Here is a 19,400-nt window from a genome sequence, read left to right as displayed (position 1 = left end):
CTCTTCTTGTTTCACATCTGAAAAACAAACGAAGAGGAAGACAGACCGGTAGACACGGTAGCAAGCAGAGGTCAGATGATCAACATTTTAATTAGATTTCAGTTATAGCTAATCCTGGGATATCGAAGTCTTGTGTAGAAATCAGTCTAATAGTCTAATTGAAGTAATTTGTTCAGTGTCTTATCCGATTGGTTGAGCAATAAGATTAGCCTGGCTCAGGCTAGCTAGGCCGTTCCCATGCACAGAATGAAAGTAACGCCAAACTCCATTTAAAAAACTGGCAATTTAATGTTCCACTGGTTATTGGCAAACGCATATACCTGGGAGAACATAAGTCAAGACCTTTTAATAATCATGTGTGTACTTTGGTACATTTGGCATATATATTGTCCACGAAGCAGCGCTCTATTTCAATAGAATTTAAACTTTCAGAATTGGTTCGCATTGCTCGTGTCGCCCCATCACGGTGTATTTTGGTGGAGGACGACGGTGAAAGTAACAGACGAACCAATCATACAAGTTGAAATTGTATTAAAATGAGTGCTGCTTGGCGTGTTAGATGTATGCCGAATTGAAGAGTTGAACCCATGAATTCGTTTAAGGTCTTACGTCATGTTCTATCAGTGATGAAACTTTGTTGACAACCATGAAAACGTCAAACTGACAGATTTTGGAACGGAATATTTGGCGTGACGTTCTCTACATAGAAGAGAGAACGGCATCTATCGGGGCTAGTAACGTGAATAATTGTACCTAAATATAGGTTACTGCCAAGAATGTAGTAAGATTAGTCCCTTCCAGAACCTATATAATCTATTTTGTTTATTTATTATATTTCTTGCGACGTTGTTAACCTTTTTCTGCACTGAGCTTAATCTGTTTTGTTTCTTCTTTTTTTTCGGGGTACAGAATGAAGACCCTGGTGGTGTTTGATTTTGACCACACTGTCGTTGACGACAACAGTGACACTTGGGTGATTAAGTGAGTAATGGATTAATTGAGCTCATTGATGAATCAGATGTATACACATCCCCTATGAAAAAGGACCTTAGTAATCATATAATAGCCTACATTTCAGAAGAATACTGTACAAATATAACACCAAATCTTTAAGTCTACACATAAGAATTATATAACAACGATTACAGTGATATCAAAGGAGTTGAAAGTACCATGCAGTATGAGAAGGTCATTATAAGCTATTGTGTACCTCACTCACACTATAACTCCCAGTGGGAATATTACAGTGATTTGTCCTTATGGTAGAGCAGCTCATTACAGGCAACATCACACTTAGCCTGCAGCTATGCTTATGATGTGAGAATGTGCATCATTTTTATGCATTGCGGTGCTACTTCTTTGACCTGTTCCCAGGTGCCTCCCAGATCAGGCCCTTCCTGATTCGCTGAAGAATTCCTACAGAAAAGGCTATTGGACTGAGTTCATGGGCAGAGTGATGAACTACATAGGTGAGAGTTCCTTATGCTTTGTGTGTAAGCTATTCATTCATTCATCCATGCATGGTCAGATACAATACTTTTTATTGTGTTTGCTATTTAGGAGTGAGTTGGGCTTGGTTTACCAACCATCATACACATACATCACTATCTACTATACTATATCATATAGCTATACATAATAAATCATATACACCATCATATACATACTACATATACATCATATTCTCCATGATATATTATCATATACATACTACATATACATCATATACTACATCATATACATCATATATCAAATACATTGTATACTACATCATATACATACTACATCATAATACAGTTCAATTAAATTTCAATTCAATGAGCTTTATTGGCATGAAGTACAGTTCAGTATATATTGCCAAAGCTTAGTGATCAATAATGATAACATTAATAATAATGATAATAACAATAGCAATAGTAACAATCATAAAAAATAAAGATTCCAAATTAAAATAAATAAATAAATAAATAAGCAGAATAATGGTAATAATAATAGTTGTAATAATAACAATGTATGTAAAATACAGGATAGATTGATGTCAGTATTAAGTATAGGAGAGTATATCATAGAGAATATAATATAATGGAAAATGCAATAAAATATATCAAATAAAAGAAGATGTAATGAGATGGTGCACTGAGCTGGAGTAGAGAATGGGGAGACATGTTGAAGGTGGTCAAACAAATACCGGAAGGGCCTCCTTCCTGTTTCCCACCATAAGAGCGGGTTGTTTGATATCATCACAACAGCAGTTATAAAAAATAAAGGGGATTACACAGGGGAGTGTAGAAGAGATAAAAGTAGTGTTGCTGCTGGTTGAAGGTGTCAGGGAACTTCAGCTTGAATTAGAGTTATTATGTAATGTCAGCCAGGAACGTAGGCTAACCCTCTCTTATAATACTGTGCTAAAACAAAGTGTGGAGAAATGTTTGGCTATGCGAGAATAAGCCGACAGTATCATTTTGGTGTCTGTTAACATGGCAGAAAAGGCAAAAATCAGAAAGAAAATTCAGTCTTTCGCAACAATACCAAATTCATATTGAAAATTTGGTTATCGTGACAACACTAATACCCAGTCCTAGGAGTGACGGATAAATTAACTTTTCACCACTCCCTCCCACCTACCCATCCTTCAGCCCCTTGCCCTTTTACTTACACACTTTCTATCCATCCAGGAGACCAGGAGGTCAGTCCCAACAGCGTCCGCAGCGTGATGGAGACCATCCCCTTCACAGCCGGAATGACAGAGTTGCTGACGTTCATATCGGAGCACAAAAGCGCCGTCGATTGCATAGTCATCTCCGACTCCAACACCATATTCATAGACTGGATCCTCCACGCCGCGGGAGTCCAGTCGGCCGTCGACCGGGTGTTCACCAACCCGGCTGAGTTCGATGAGCGAGGGCGCATGGCGGTACACTGCTATCACTCTCACGACTGCACCCGCTGCCCCGTCAACCTCTGCAAGAAGACGGTCCTGGAGGTTTACCTGTCGGAGCAGTCCAAGGGCGGCGTGGAGTACCAGCGGATGTTTTACGTGGGAGACGGGGGGAACGATCTCTGCCCCACCTCCTGTCTGAGAGGGCACGATGTGGTGATGCCCAGGAAGGGGTACACCCTGGAGAAACTGCTGGCCAAACTGGAAGGCCAAGAGGATAAGACTTCTTCTTTGAGAGCTAGAGTCATTGCCTGGAGCAGTGGCAGCGAGATCCTAGAGGAACTGAAAGCAAGTATGCAGTCATCATAGCCAATACTTGATTGACTTCTCAAGTTGTAACTGAAGTAAGGGAGCCCGCACTGTAGGGGGCGCAATGCTGCTCACTATACTTTTGCTTTTATATTAAGAAGATGATGTTTATAATTTTAAACCACCATGTCCTCATTGATGAGGATTTACACATGGCCTACAATATGTGATTGAGCGAATGCTTGTCTTTTAACTATAAATCCTTGAACATGGATTACTTGTTGGCATTAGATTCCTCCCTTATCTTTTGTAAGCAGTAACAGCATTACTAAGACAATTTCATTCAGAGGTTGAGGTAGGGGTGGGGATTTGGGGGCTCTTGGGCTCGGTCAAAGTCCAAAGAGTGGCTATGTTTACATGTGCAAAGTATTTTGGATATTATCTTATATCTCGGTAAGGTCTCATTCAGAGTAATAATAATAATGATAATAAACTTTAGTTGTACAGCAGCTTATTATGAGAGTTTACAAAGCACTTTACAAAGCAAAATACGTTAATGACCCACCCTTGAATATCCCTGTATCCATGAATTTATCAATAAACTGAATTTATGCTCATCTGTTCTCCCACCTAAGGTTTCTTCAGAACTTTCCTCCACTACGACTTGGTCAGTAGTACACAGAAACCCAGCTTCTCGCATTTTTGCAACAGCTTTCTCAAATAAATTGCTATTGCACTGTCATCTTCTGTCCAAACAACTGAGAATATTAATGTCTTTCATGATAGACATTTCATTTTCAAAAATTGAAAGACCCTCATCCATTTTGCACTCGCCAAGTGGAACTATTGCTCATGAAACAAAATCAAAGACTGTATTCCCCAACTAAAAGGATTTTTTGCTCAGCATCTGTTAGACAAGTGTGTTGTGCCAATTACCTGGAAAGTGTCAAACATTGTTCCCCCGCCAAAAATAGCTGGAGCTGTTGCTCTTTAATGATTTCAGACCAGTTGCTTTGACGTCCATTTTGTGCAATACTATGGAGAGTGTTATAAAAGGACATCTCACATCTTCTGTTGCATGTTGTGTAGATCCCCTCCACATTCAATTCACATATATAAAAGTGAGATTTTAGTGCTGCATTTAACACTATGATGACACACATTCTTTTGCAGCGCCCACTTGATCCAAACGTGAATGGTGGCATTATTCTTTAGGTCAAAAACTTTCTCTCAAATCATCCTCGAAGGGTTTCCACAAACAGAATTGTGTCCAATCAGTCAGTTTTAAAAAATGGTGCACCTCAAGGTTGTGTTTTATCCCCTCTACTGTTTCCTATTTACACTATTAACTTAAAGGATAACGCTGGTGTTTTTTAATGCATTTCTTACCGTAAAAAAATCTTATGAAAATAACAAAATCAGCAATGATTTTGTTTTGCCAACAAGTCTCGTCCATGTAGCCGGTGCCCAATGAAGCCATGTCCCAGCAGCCATAGAACTCCATTGTATTAAAAAAAACTATTAAAAACCCATCACAGAGCCATGCCGTTGCTCTGGGCAGCATATTTCATCATTGCGATGCACCGGGCCGGCCGACTTTTTCCTACAACAACTTAATAAGTCGGCTGTAAACACTTTGCGATCTCAGGAAAGTAGTTCCGTAGCACCGAAAATAGTCCCCGGCGTAATGAAGAATTTGTTCCCATTTGAATTTGATTTGGTAATAACTACAACAGCCTGACTTTGTGTGGTAACAGTTAGCGATTTTTAAAATTGAAACTATGTCTTTGTGAGCTGTATTTCAAGGTTTTTAGCTTACAATTGAAGCCAATGACTTCTGGGTTGAAGGCTAAAAATGGTACGTGGGAAGTCAGAAAGTAACGGGAGTAGAGCAAACACATTGTTGATTTTGTTATTTTCATAGGATTTGTTGACTATACGAAATGCATTAAAAACACCAGCACTTTTGAATCTATTTTTAATTTGTTTAAATATGCAGATGATATGGCTCTACTTGGTCTTCTAACTGAACGGGACACACTTATAGAGACAATATTTAAATGATGTCACTTCCCTCTAGAGCTGGTGTCAGCTAAGTGCTTTGGAAATCAATGCTGGGAATACAAAAGAGATGTTTTTCACAAACAAAAGGCATGTTTTAGATCAGCTGCCACCAGCAGTTACAAATTGAGAAATTGTTGAAGGGGTAAACAGTTTTAAGTACCTCGGAACACTTGTGATTTTCTATACAAAAATTGGCAGCAGCAGGTTCATTAGGAAACTGCGTGACCTGGAAGTTAACCAAAACATTTTACAGATGACTTAAAGGAGCCTCATTGAAAGTGTCTTGTGCTACAATATGACTGTTTGGTTCGGTAATCTCAGTAGAAAGCGTAAGTGTAAACTTGTCAAGTGGTGAATACGGGTAGCAAGATTGTGGGGAAAACCCAATCACAGCTCACGGATTTGTATGCGGCCCTCAACCGGAAGAAAGCAGGAGAAATTGTTGATGACATATCTCATCCCCTTTCCTCACAGTTTGTGCAGCTCCCCTCAGGCAGCTGTTATAGGATGCCAAGAGCCACTAAAAATCTTTGTAAGAGGTCTTTTGTTCCAAAGCACTCTGGATTCTTAAAATTTGGAATGCAGTATACTGTATAGTTGCACATCCTGGTTGAGTAGTTCTCGAATTCTCTTCTTTCTCTTTTTCTCTCTTTTGTACTTTCACCATATCTTTTTATGGTAAACACTCATGGAATATACAATGTCTATGTGTCTTATGTCTACAATTATGTGTTTTTACATGTGTGGATAATAAAGTTTCTAACGTAATCTAATCACTGGTAAGGAAACAAGGAAGCGCGGTAATCTGACCACGGAAAATGCAGCTGTGACCGAGTTTCTGCGGTCGCTCAGCTCTATGGGAAATGAGTGGGCTTCCGGTCAGTTGTTGGATCGTGTTGCTTGCAGTCTTAAGTCATGGTGGCCTTGGTCTAGACACAAGCAAACATGTACGGAACAAAGGAACACTGTTGGAGAAGAAGAAACTTGTAGCGGAGCAAATACAGCACATCATCAGGAGGAGGCGTCAAGATGTGTCCAAACCTCAAACCGTTTCTCAAGCCAAGCGGGGGCAATCGATGAACTCAGAAAGTGTATAAAGGAATAATTTGGTTGGAAAGAAAGATGAAACTCGATTGATCCAGTTGGGGACGTTAGGTAAGACTTATGGAATATGACATCTAGGTTAGATTCATTATTGGAGCATCCTGTGATGTGCTGTCACCACCCCAAAACCTCAACCAGTGGCCAGGCGAAGACCCCATTCTCTGTGTTCAGACAACTCGAGGCAGATATATCCTGAGATTGACACACTGGAGACATAACCAAATGTTATAGTACCTGGCAGCAGCAAATGAGCAGAAATCAATTATTTACCTGTTAGGTGTGCCAGCCCTACACGCATCAAATTGTTTTTGTATGTAAAGGGGAACAGAGCGGCACTGAATTGGCACGGGCGGACAGGGATTTGAATAGGGATTTGGAGAGGGATGCGGGCCAACAACTCGCAGAGAGCGCTCCAGCCTTAGATCTAACCTGTATTATGGTCCAACTCTCAGCAGGCTTTGTTTACTTTGTAGATTTCACTGTCGGCGCGAAGGAGCTTTAGATGAGGCATGAGGTATTAAAGGAAGAAGCTTAGGTACACAACTAACAGCCAGGGCTGAGCAGTGAGGCTGTGAAGCCTCGGTACACCTTGTGGAACTGTACTAGTTTACTCAGAAAGTTCACGATCAGGGCTTAGGTCAGGCTGTACAGGCAATTTCAGAAACAGCGTCTCTGGCTGAAGACAAAGGGCATAATTTAGATCGCAAACTATGGAACACTCTGTCCCTCTCAAGATAGTTGCCTTTATTTATGTTATGATGGCAGAACTATGATCGTAGTTTTAGTCAGTCATATACTGCCCACAGGTCCCACAGGTTGCTTGCTTATACAGTGCTGTCTCTGTACTGTTGAAAGGAAACATATGTCCCAGAACACTAACAGCTATTGGCGATGTTCCCTACATTTTGTTGTTTGTTGTTTGTTATTCCCGTGGATAGCTGCGGCCAAATGTAGATGACGTGACATAGATATAGATCAAGATATTTCCAGCGCAGCGAAGTTTGATAGCAGAGAAGTATTCAGCGATCTAAAACATCAGCGGTAAATGTCAGGTTTTGGTGTCAATCCATCAGAATTAAAGAGCGAGGACTTCTTTCTAGAGCCGCCATTTTGCACTGATGTCCAACAGGACATCATTTTACAGGGAGAAATCCATCGTAAGAGGCAGAGAGACCAATTTCTGGTCAGTCAATGCAGCCAAAAGACATGCTGCGTTTTGAATAAGGAGAGGCGATCATTCTGGGAAATGCCAGAAATAATTAGTAGACGAGGCAAGTTGAGGGAAAGTGGGTGCACCAAAAAAGTAAATTACAACACTTCATCACAAAATAATTTGAACATTTCATTTTTCCCTATATAGACCATTTCAATCCAGGAGGGTCAGCTGTCTCTTTATCCTCTTGTTTGATTGTTGGTACAATGCAATCAAAGTTTGCCTTATTGCTTGTGATGTTGTGGGCTGAAGTGTGAGCCAAAGTGCAGGTAAGTGTAGTTCTCAATGTCTAGAGTGGGTATAGTGGTTCTGAGAATGCAGCACATTGGATTGTTGTATAATTTCGAATTGCCACCTGGGACAAATAAAGTGTTTTGAATTTAATTGAATAAGATTCTGTGTATTGGTAAAGGCCTTCATGAGAGAGGAGATTATGTAGTTGATATCAGCAATATCATTTTACATGAGACTAATACAATAATTACTGATGCCAAATGATCTGCCTTATCCAGGACAGTGGTTCCCAAAGTGGGGTCCAGGGACCACCCAGGGTCCTTGATAGGGTTCCTGGGGGTCCCCTTGTAGCAAAATAAAGAAAGGTATAATTTTATTACTTCACCCAATAAGATAATATATATGAGATATGATTTTGCCCACCCCCAGGTATAGACAGTTATATAATCATGTATAAAGTCAAACAACTAAAATCTTCTCAGGTGTTTCAACTCTTATCAAATGGGGGTAGGCGGTGACAGGAGAAGTTTGGGGAAACCCTTGATCTATGGAAAAAAAAAAATCCCACATCTCCTTTTGTTCTAACCGTATTGATTAAATCTCCGGCCCTAGTTTAAAGGTCTCTTGGGTGAACCATCCCCCCTCTCTCCTTAGCCTCTAATCTCATTTCCAATTCTGTCGACATGTCGTCCGTGTGACAGCGTTGAATGGATGCATGTGCTCGTGGCTGTTTGTTGGCATTAGTATCAGGTCTGTGCAGACGCAGACACAACTAAGTCCAACACAACTGGCCATGGTTCAGACTGGAGTAAAACACTGTATAACAGGACGGCACAGTGTTCATTCAGCGCCTTTTACGCGCACTGAAGGCGCATAGACAGCTGCGTCAAGTCAGCCAGAATAACACCGGAAAATAGACGATGCGGCCTCCAAAATAAAAGCTTAATTTTTTGGCGGGGGAAAACGATATATGATCATCGCGGTGTGCAGAACTATAAAAAAAAAACGTGTCAAAATACTCAGTCAGTACTCATCAATTGGCATTTTGCATAGGCTGCAGTTGGCATTTGCCTCAACTAAGGCAGTCCAAAATGGATATTGTACAGTTTTTATTAGTACAATGGAAATGCTGATGTAAACAGAATGCATTATTTATAGGTACATTAGGTAATGTAACAGAGTAAAGTTACATTTTGGTATTAAGAATAGCCAACATGATGCAATAACAGGTAGCCTAAACTACTCCATTATACACAACCTTACTGTATTGACGCCACAGGAATGCTGAAAAATGTTACCATATCATAAAGACTTTATGGGGGAATAGTTTATAGCGTAGGCCTACTAATTCCTCATGTAATGTAGGCTACTGTTTATTTCTCTTGGTCAAACTCAAAAAAACGTTGCACCACGTTCAAATACTTTAAAATTTTTGCACAAGCGCTTTATTTTGAAAGTTATGACAGGAAGTCTTGTTTTGTATTCTGGCTTGCTTGACTGGTCACGCCGACTGTGCGTTGTTATCTATTTTAAGGGGAAAGCGAAGTCGCTAAATAACTGGTCATGTCGAGATTTAAGGAATAATTCCATTCAGGCTGTCATTATTATTGTGTTCATCCTGCCAGGAAAAAACACTGAATAAGTTATATTAAGATTCGGAATTCGCATCAGATCCTGCAGACCATGTTGATCAGGTATGTTTATGTTATGGCCATTGTCCATGCGTATTATAGGCTAAATGTATATATGTCATGCTCCATGAATTATCATTTTATTTGAACAATCCAAACATTTCTTATTTTACTTATTTTACTTTAGAGTTAACCTATTAATTAAGATGGTGAAATATCCAAAGTCCAGTTGCTCCAGTTGCTTGGCTACAGAGATGCTGTTTGCAGTAATAATATTATTATCATAATGAAAGAAGCAGTTTTGTAATTTCATTTTATCTCTAAACCGTTATAGTGGGTGGGTGTAAGGTGGATGCATGCCAATATCAATGACCTTATAGTGGTCATATAGTGGAAACCAGATCTATAGGAGAAATTCAACACCATACTTCAACACCACAATTGATGCATGTATATGTATTATATCACCATAACACCATTTATTATGCATGAAGTGTTAATAAATGTTTAAAGGAGCAATCCTTGATTTCAGCATGCAGCTGTCTCATTTGCACACCGAACTGAAGGATCGGGTAAGAGAGCTTAGGGCAACACATTAACTTACATTCCCCTATTCTGACACAGCAGGGATTTTCCAAAACACAAGTTCTTTGGAGGCAATACAGGAGTGGCTTATTAACATTTAGCATTGCTTCATAGTATATTATCGTTTATCGTCTTTCAGTGGAATCATATTGTGATGATATGAAGATATTTTAATATCGTGACACACATTTCTGCTGTCTAAATTGATGATGACAATTTTACTTAAAAACTCTCATAAAATGAGGTATGGTAGGAATATTATCTGAATATTTCTGTTTTGTTTGACATCACACCTAACATTACCATTTGGTTCAATGAGATGAACATTAATTTGATTATTTAAAGTGATTTTGCATACATGAACCATATCGTGATATATATTGATATCGAGAAAAATCCTTATGATTATCATGATATTGATTTCAACCATATCGCCCAGCCCTACTTCATAGCAACCCCTAAAAGATGCAATCTTTCTGTCCAACTTCACATTTGTTTGAATTTAAGAAGGATTAAATTTGTCCAAACTTTGCTCCTTTAACAATTGTGATTCAGCCTGACGTTGAGTTCAATTTTCTCATGCCACAGACAGACCAAAAATGTCTCGTCCAGAAGACCCGAGGAACTCTACATGTATGACTTCTGTGACGCGAGCCACCCCGAGGAGCTGCTGGACGCCCTGCGAGGCTTCTACGCCGAAGGCCTGTTCACGGACATCGCCCTGCAGTGCTCCTCCGGCCAGGTCCTCCGCTGCCACAAGGTGGCGCTCTGTGCACGCAGCTCGTACTTCAGAGTCATGTTCACGGCAGACATGAGGGAAAGGACCGACAGCCTGGTCAGGTATGTATGAGGGTGAGAAAGAAAGAGAGACGAGGGGGGGGGGGGTCGCTATTGACGCGTTATGCCAATTAAAGGCCTTGGGGCATTCACGTTGGATTCCCCTCCCCAACCTCTCCAAGACATCATCCTTCAACCTTGTACATCTGCATCAGCCCCTTCAAGGACCCTCACAGTCAAGTATCCACTTTGTCTTGAAATGCAAGCAACACTAGATATTGAAGATAGCCATTATAGTATGCAGATTTGAATGCAAGGGTGACTCCACAGCACCAGGGGCGATATTAACAAAACATGGAATCATCACAAAATGAAAAAAGCATAGACAGGAGTGTAAAGGTTCCTGCTGTAGCTCACAAACACCTCATTGGGGGCATGCTATCCAATTTATATGAATGACATGCTGCCTGGTGATTAAAGAGGCAGTCCTTCAACCGGACGACCCGGGTTCAAGCCCCACAGTTCGGCAAACATCTGCCGAGTGTCCTTTAGAGCAGTGATGCGCAACCTTTTTCATATCAAGGACCCCTAATTTAGTCCACATTAGGGCCACGGACCCCCATTTGATGAGATTTTGTCTCTCAGACACAAATCTTAGAATATTTGTATTGCTAGATATGATTTTGTCCAGAATTCCATGACTATCTGTACTGTAGGTAGAGAGATAACAGTGAAACAGTCATTCTTCTACATTCTCTAACTGTGCTAATTTCTTGTAAATGAAATAATGGTGAAGTGTAACGATTCATCAATTTGCTGTTGACCCCCTGGAACCCCCTCAAGGACCCCTGGTGGTTCCCGGACCCCACGTTGAGAACCACTGCTTTAGAGAGTCACTGAATCCCCACCAGCTCCAGAGGTGTTCTTCTCCAGCTGACCCTGACCTCTGACCTCCCTGTAGGAGGGGGGGTAGAGGAAAGAGAATTTCCTTACAGGGATCAATAAAGTATTACCAAAAAACACGGCAAATAAGCATGGACTAGCCAGTCTTTCAGGGTTCTTGGTAGTCCGTAGCCCAGAGGCATGTCCAGCTGGTAATCCGCACACAGGGGAGTGTAAGGGCCAGTATTCTCACCTACTGCTTTCTGTCCCCCACAATGAAATCGATGATGGATCACCCTCCGTCGGTTCATTCATTTGTTCATTCATACAGTGATTGGCACAAGGAGGAGTGCTACGTTTTCTTGTTCGTTTATTTGTTCCATGCAACATCTCAGACACCACTGATTGGATTTTCATGGAACTTGGGGCAGCGATGCAACTTCATTTTCAAAATTACACTGATTGGCCCAAGAGGGGCGTTTCAATTACAAGGCAAAATAAGATGGTGTTTGTATCTGATTGGCCCAGAGGAGTTCTGCATCATTCATAGGGGAGGACATGCTGGCTGTTGCTTCCTCTTATCTGGCCTGGCATCCGCTTCCCCACTCCTCTTCATCTCTTCTCCTGTCCTCCTCAATTTTTCCGTTATTGGTAACCCTATTTACAGTGGTGGAAGAAGTACTCAGATCTTTTACTTAAGTAAAAGTAGAAATACCACAGTATAAAAATACTCTATTAAGTAAAAGTCCTGCATTCAAAATGTGTAAAAGTACAAAAGTATTAGCATCAAAATGTACTTAAAGCAACAAAAGTAAAAGTACTCATTATGCAGAATGGCCCATTTCAGAATAATACAGTATATATTATATTATTGAATTATAATTATTGATGCATTAATGTGTAAGCATCACTTTAATGTTGCAGCTGGAAAAGGTGGAGCTGATTTCCACTACTTTATATACTGCTGGGTAGCTTACAGTAATCTATAATAATACATCACAATGTATTAGTTGATTATATTTTGTATTAATAATATTTCCCTCTGAAATGTAGTGGAGTAGAAGTACAAAGTAGCATAAAATGGTAATACTCAAGTAAAGTAAAGTACTTCAAAATTGTACTTAAGTATAGTATTCAAGTAAATGTACTTAGTTACTTTCCGCCTCTGCCTATTTATCTTCTCTCTCTGTCCCTCTTTTCTACCCCATTGTCCTCTCCTCTCCTCTCCTGTCCTCTCCTCTCCTCTCCTCTCCTCTCCTCTCCTCTCCTCTCCTCTCCTCTCCAGGCTGCCCATAGTGGAGGCGGAGGTGTTGTCAGCCCTGGTAGACTACATCTACTCCTCCAGACTCACCATCACTCCGCTGAACGTGGAGAGTCTGTTGGAGGCAGCTGACCAGCTGCAGTTTGGAGCAGTAAAGCGGGCCTGCGAGGCCTTCCTGGTGCGTCTGCTGGGAGCGGACAACTGCCTGGGCATGCTGGCCTTCGCCCAGCTCCACGCATGTCCCGCCCTGGAGAAAGAGGCACGCAGGCTGCTGGCAGGCAGGTCAGAGATCAGCTCTCCGGTCAAATGTTCACCATTTCTTACTTATTTAACTTACTGAATGAGTGGAGATAATGTTGTCAAAAAAATTGTCTTGGAAAAAGTATTTTAACCAGTTTCTATGACTTGCTTATATGTGGCTCGCCTGAGTCCTCCGAAAAGAGGCTTATGGCATGGAGAGAAGACCTACAGGAGGATATTTCAATTGAGGAGTGGGGGCTGGGTTTAAAAAAATTATTTTCCGATTCAAATCCATCTTCATTTGAATGATCCGATATCGATTCATAAAATCCAGAGATCGATCTTTTAATATATGCCTGTAGAGTCTGTAGAGTTGCACAACTTGCACTATATTGTGTTGACTGCTGTAGTGTGTTGGTCATGTTAAATAAAAAAATACATTAATGTAACTGCTTTGGGGTGGATTCTTAATGTAAACATTAATATTTTTTAATAACGCACCAGGTTAGAGGGTTCCTTGTACAATTTACAGCATTAATTCTCTGAGAATCTCTTTCATATCCAAGCAAAATTGATATTGTAACTGAAATATCCCTAACCGAATCGATATTGAATCGAATCAAATCAAATCGGAAATCAAATCGAATCGGGAAATCAGTGGCGATACCCAGCCCTAGTGGAGAGATGCATGCAAAGATGCCAAAAACAAACCAGCATAACTGGTTAATGCGGATATAATATGACTCCAGCTAAATTGAATAAATTTAACAGCAACTTTCCAGATTATTGTATTAAGTGTGAGCAGTCAATGGCATTATATGTGGCAATGTGAAAAGATACAAATGTTCTGGGAAGAGGTGAGATTCATGATAGCAGAGATCTTAGCAATAAAACTGACCTTGGAGCCCAAATTATTCATCCTGGGTCTATATCCGAAGGGGCATGGTATACAGAAAAGTGAGCAAATTTTCTTAGATCTATGTTTGTTACAAGCAAAACGACTAATAGCTCTTTCATGGAAGAACATAAATAGGCCGGGAATAAGTCAATGGATTAGGGAAATATCTCGAACCCTACCCTAGGAGAAAATCACCTTTATACTTAAAGATAAACAGGAAGTATTTCAAAAGATATGGGGCCCTTTTATACATTTTATTGAACATAGGGACTTGGGGGAATTTCTTAGTTGAGCCAGAAGATGAATAGAAGTGGGGGGGGGGTGGCTGCAAGGTGATTGTTTGTTTATGCATTTATGCACCAATGGTTACCCGTATAGAATAAAAAAAACTGTATAGAATAAGAGAAACTTTTCTTTTACGTTTTTTGGTTGTCTTTGTGTATTTGTTTGCGTATACACTCTGACTGTGTCTATCGAGGACTATGCTTGATGTTATGTGTGTGTGTGTGTGTGTGTGTGTGTGTGCTCAGTGTAGGTGTATGGATGTGCTATGTGTATTGTTTTTTCCTTTTTCATAAACATATGGAAAAAAAACCAAGAAAAACGTACTGAACTAGTAACTAAGAACATTCTGCCACAGGTTTCAGGAGGTGATCAGGGAGGAGGAATTTCTGGAGCTGGATTCTGACAGGCTGGGCACTGTCCTAGCGGAGGAGAACCAGGAATTGGTGGCGGAGGCAGTGGTCAGGTGGCTGGGTCACGACCCTCACATTCGAACAAGGGCTCTCCCAGAACTTCTCTCTTCCCTGCCCCTTGATATAAACCAAACGCACCTCAGGAGTGCCTTGCTGGAGCTGGACTTTGACAACATCTTCTCACTGTTCACCCTGACACCCATGTTCAAGCAGCCCTCCAGGAACTTAACCAGTCCCAGCTCTAGGATGATTGTAATCGGGGGCTACCACTGGCACCCTTTGTCCGAGGTTCAGCGCTGGGACCCGTTGGGTGGGGTGTGGGAGCAGGGCGGGGACATGCCGGATCACACCAAGGAGAGCTATGCCGTGGCTTTACTGGGCTGTACCATCTATGTGAGCGGCGGGTACAGAACCCACACCACCGAAGTGTTGGACGCGGTCTGGGAGTACAACAGCGATTCTGACCATTGGACTCAAGGGCAGCCCATGCTAACTGCCAGGTACTTTGATAAAATATCAGATTAATTTTTGTTTGTGTTTTTGATCACAAGGTTTAGGCTCCTGCTTATCCTTTTGGAATTATTAGCCTCTGAACACACACAAGCTTCAGACCATTTCAATTCTGCAAAATGAACTTGGAACCAAAGCAGGAATTTATTCACTTTCAGTTTAGTATGTGTAAAAGTTGCTCTCTAAAATATCCAATAATATTTTTTGAACCCCCCTGCAGGTACTACCACTGTTCGGTGGCCTGTTGTGGGTGTGTGTATGCTATAGGAGGCTACAGGGGAGGTTCAGCCATGGGACGGACAGAACTGTTTGATCCACTGAAGAGGAGGTGGATGGCTGCAGCTGATATGGTGCAAGGTGCGTAGTGCAGCACTGTTTTGTACAAGTATGTCACACACCATGTTCAAGTTCTATATGGTTTTGATAGATCAGTGTTTCCCAATCCAGTCCTCAAGTACCCCATGTTCGGCAAGTTTTTGTTAAAGCTCTAGTTGGATCCAGGTATTAATGCTTATTGGTTGAGCATTAGAAACAGATCTACCTGAACAGTATTAAAGTGTTTAGCCCTGAATTGGATCAGTTGTGCAAGAGTAAAGGTGGAAAAAAAACCTGCAGTACTTTAAGAAAAATTACTTTTTCATCTTGTTAGCTAATTTTCATATTTGACAATAAATGCCCCAAAATGTACAACATTTTCTTGTATTTAGATAGATAGATAGATAGATAGATAGATGGATACCTTTATTGTTACTGTACGAGTACAATGAAATGTCGTTTGGAGCAAACCTATAGATGCCTAATTAAGGATAAAAATTATAAGAAAATATAAATACTATAGAGTATAAGATACAAAAATATACAAAAATATAAAATAAATAAGAACGAATAATACTGTATGTACACAGAATAAAAGAGTAAAATGTCCGGTACTGGGAGCAAGTGGAGCCAGTATGCAGCATAGTTGGAGAGATATTGCATAGAACAGATTATAAAATAATTCCATATTTATATATCAAAATCCCATTACTTTTTCTCCCTGGAAACTAGTGTACCTTTAATGGTGACCTTGGGTGGAACAATCCTGCCCCTCTGCCCCTCCCATCAAATAAACTGCCTTTCTAAAGCATATCCCATTGGTTTAAACTTTTTAATAATCCTCCCCGCATTATGTCCCACCACAACATCCTGTTTCAACAGAAACTACGACAAATTATGGAAGCAAGACGCTCTCAGAATCCTGTTTCATTGAGACTTTAAAGTCACACTGAAATGAAAAATAACTTTTTAGCATTTTTAGCTCATTCTAACTATAATAACATACACCTTTTTGACAATTTATGCTAAAGAATGACAAAAAAGTTAGTTTTTTGTATTTTTATATCCAAATCTCATTACTTGTACTTCCTGGAAAATGGGAAATCTTTAGCAGTGACTTCATCATGTACCAAGAGGCGACCAATGAAACCATCACAGATTTTTGAACAGTCCCGCCCCTCTGCCCTTCACATCAAATAAAACTGCCTTTCTCTCTCTAACTGATATCCCATTGGTTTACACTTTGAATGATGCCTGCCCGCATTATGTCCTGCCCCAGTATCCCCAATATAAAATGTAGTGTCATTGTGATTTTAAGGATTGGGTTTGGAAACACTGGATTAGATTGTTTGTCAGGCTTGGTGTGAACTAAGCTACGTGAAAATCAAATCACCACTGTCCTGTCTGTCTTTTCAGGTGTAGGGAACGCCTCAGCGACTGTGCTGGGCAACAACATCTATGTGGCGGGTGGTAATTATGGTTACAAGGGCAGCTGCAGCTACAGCAAGATTCAGAGTTACAAGGTGGATGTTGACCAGTGGAGCATCCTAACTTCCTGCCCCCATCCAGGTAGTCCTGATGCTAACCCTAACCCAAGTCCCAGCTATCAAGGCCCAATCTGGACACAAGTCATCCAGTTACTTGAAGAATTCCAATAACATGGAAATCAAACCAGAGATAAAAAAAATATATATATATTTATATATACAGCTCCACAAGTACTCTTAAAGGAATAGTTCACCCAAACATTTTGTCATTATCTACTCATCCTCATGCCAGTTTAAACACGTGAAGTTTGTTAGTGCTTTTAACACACAGGGAGGTTGCCAGCACAACTCTGCAGCAGCCTTCTCCAAAACAACTGAAGTCAATGGGGACCGGTTCTTTAGAGTTCCAAAAAGTGCATAAATGGTCATAAAAATTACCATAAAATTACTCCATACAGCTCATGCAGCATAAACCAAGTCTGTGTTCATAAGGAGTCATAAGGCATCATAACCACATTATAAACACATTGTGATTGCATAATAATTATTATAATCAGAACATCATGTAATAAATACAATGTGCAAAATATTTAGTTTGAATACTATAACAACTGTATAGTTAATGACATGATATTGAATTGAATATAATTTTCTGATGTTTGTCTGATGATTATATTGTAAGAAAAAATCATCTATGGCTTTATAATCTGCGTGTGCACATCAAGTGCAGTGTTACCAAGCCAACAGACAAACCTTGGCAGCAAACTGAGGACATTTTATTGAAATCTGCTGTTTCCATTCAGCTTTTCTAATTTGATACATCCTAATTTGCATTAAAAAGCTTGGTGTCATTGCTCTCCGTAGAGTACGGCGTGTGCCTGGTGTCCTTGAACAGCAGCCTGTACCTGGTGGGGGGCCGGACCGCCCGAGCCGAACGCTACGACGCGGAGACGGAGGAGTGGACGCCCCTGGCCAGCATGAAGGAGAGGAGGATGGAGTGCGGCGCGGTGGCCATGCTGGGCTGCGTGTATGTCACTGGGGGCTACTCCTGCTCCAAAGGGACCTACCTGCAGAGCGTGGAGAAGTACGACCCTCACACAGATTCCTGGGACATAGTCGGAGAACTGCCCGAAGCGGCGCGCTTGCACGGCTGCGTCTGCGTTTATAACGCCACGTAGTGCGGAGGGAAAGAGTCGAGCTAATGACACTGCACTCGTTTAAGGCGGTGATGTAGCGGCTGGGTAGAGTGTGCTTGTTTTACCCCGGGCCCTCCTCCCAGGGGGCAAGCTCCTGACCTGCCCGCTCTCTGAATCAGCAGCAAAAACCGGAAAACAATAAAAACAGAATCTAAGCACTCCACAATTCAATGCCCGATTGTATTTCAGTCAGGACAACTCACATACTGATATTAATACGTTTATTAATGGTTATGACATAGCAGTAGGTTTGGTTTTGGCAGAAACAATCTGCTTTTATGGCTTGCTGCTGAAGAGAAGTTGCTGAGTTACTCCAATCAGCTGACTGACCTTGCGTTGCTCATTAAAAGTGACATTGAAAGTCCATGTACATTTCCTTAATGCTGGAGTTGTTAAGATATGTTTTTTCTCAAAGAGTTTGTAGGAAAAGTACATGCAGAATATGTAAATTAAGCATAAATTCTAGGCTATATAGACTAGATTAACTATGGTTAACTTAGCCTAGTTGGCTAATGTGCTGCATGTCATATACATGTGACATCCTGGGTTTGAATCTGACCTATGACCTTTGTCACGTCATCCCCCTCTGTCTCCCCCAATCCTTCCAGTCTCTCTCTGTCTACCCTGTACTGTCAAATAAAGGTAAAAATGCCCCCACACAATTAAATAAATGAAAATAAAATTATACACAATAAACTACAATAAACTATGTATGCAGCAACAGCTTACTGTCAATGGCTGAAGATACAGCTGCTCCTCATCACTCAATCTGTCATGTTTAGGGGCGGGTTTGTCTTGCTGCCACCAGATTACAAATACACTCTATATGAAAATACACGCCGCCTTTGCCAGTGGCAGATTGATGTTTTAGTTCTACAAATATTTCTCTGAGGCAGAGCTGCTCTACAGGCAGAAATAATATCATTAGCAGAGTTAAATCTCAATGTGCCAAAGAACCACAGTTAGCTATCTGGCCAAATGGCAATGACTTCTTTTTTTCATTCATGCATGGCCATGGCATTCATGATCCTGGAAGGTCAGCAGGGTATAGACTATAGTTTGAACTTGAAGGTCAGCTAGGCCAGTGATTCTCAACCTTTTTCATATCAAGGACCCCTGAT

General features: G+C 40.8%; 2 protein-coding genes across 2 annotated transcripts; both read left to right on the top strand.

Annotated features, from left to right (window-relative positions):
* The first annotated feature begins 31 nt into the window (after window positions 1-31).
* On the top strand, window positions 32-3,784 carry phospho2 (phosphatase, orphan 2). The gene is made up of 4 exons (XM_071530361.1): window positions 32-70; window positions 910-981; window positions 1,375-1,469; window positions 2,676-3,784. The coding sequence occupies exons 2-4, from the start codon at window positions 911-913 to the stop codon at window positions 3,245-3,247; spliced, it is 738 nt and encodes a 245-aa protein (XP_071386462.1). The 5' UTR covers window positions 32-70; window position 910; the 3' UTR covers window positions 3,248-3,784.
* Window positions 3,785-9,485: 5,701 nt separating this feature from the next.
* LOC139653508 (kelch-like protein 23) lies at window positions 9,486-18,261 on the top strand. The gene is made up of 7 exons (XM_071530360.1): window positions 9,486-9,496; window positions 10,607-10,858; window positions 12,963-13,220; window positions 14,717-15,271; window positions 15,502-15,638; window positions 17,013-17,165; window positions 17,948-18,261. Exons 1-7 carry the CDS (start codon window positions 9,486-9,488, stop codon window positions 18,259-18,261), a joined length of 1,680 nt encoding a protein of 559 aa, XP_071386461.1.
* The last annotated feature ends 1,139 nt before the right edge of the window (window positions 18,262-19,400 follow it).

Source organism: Centroberyx affinis, unplaced genomic scaffold (genome assembly GCF_046629955.1).
Source record: "Centroberyx affinis isolate AG114_WGS23_722 - 3 ecotype Tasmania unplaced genomic scaffold, CSIRO-AGI_Caff_v1 ptg001916l_1, whole genome shotgun sequence".
Classification (NCBI taxonomy): domain Eukaryota; kingdom Metazoa; phylum Chordata; class Actinopteri; order Beryciformes; family Berycidae; genus Centroberyx; species Centroberyx affinis.
Note: the sequence above shows the minus strand (reverse complement) of the source record. Positions and strands in the feature narration are given on the sequence as shown.

Bases quoted from the DNA above. Each gene is read 5' to 3' on its own strand.
- phospho2 (XM_071530361.1), top strand. From the start codon at position 911: ATGAAGACCCTGGTGGTGTTTGATTTTGACCACACTGTCGTTGACGAC. The intron at 982-1,374 runs GTGAGTAATGGA...ACCTGTTCCCAG, and splicing joins AGTGACACTTGGGTGATTAA to GTGCCTCCCAGATCAGGCCC. The intron at 1,470-2,675 runs GTGAGAGTTCCT...CTATCCATCCAG, and splicing joins CAGAGTGATGAACTACATAG to GAGACCAGGAGGTCAGTCCC.
- LOC139653508 (XM_071530360.1), top strand. The intron at 13,221-14,716 runs GTCAGAGATCAG...ATTCTGCCACAG, and splicing joins CGCAGGCTGCTGGCAGGCAG to GTTTCAGGAGGTGATCAGGG. The intron at 15,272-15,501 runs GTACTTTGATAA...ACCCCCCTGCAG, and splicing joins CAGCCCATGCTAACTGCCAG to GTACTACCACTGTTCGGTGG.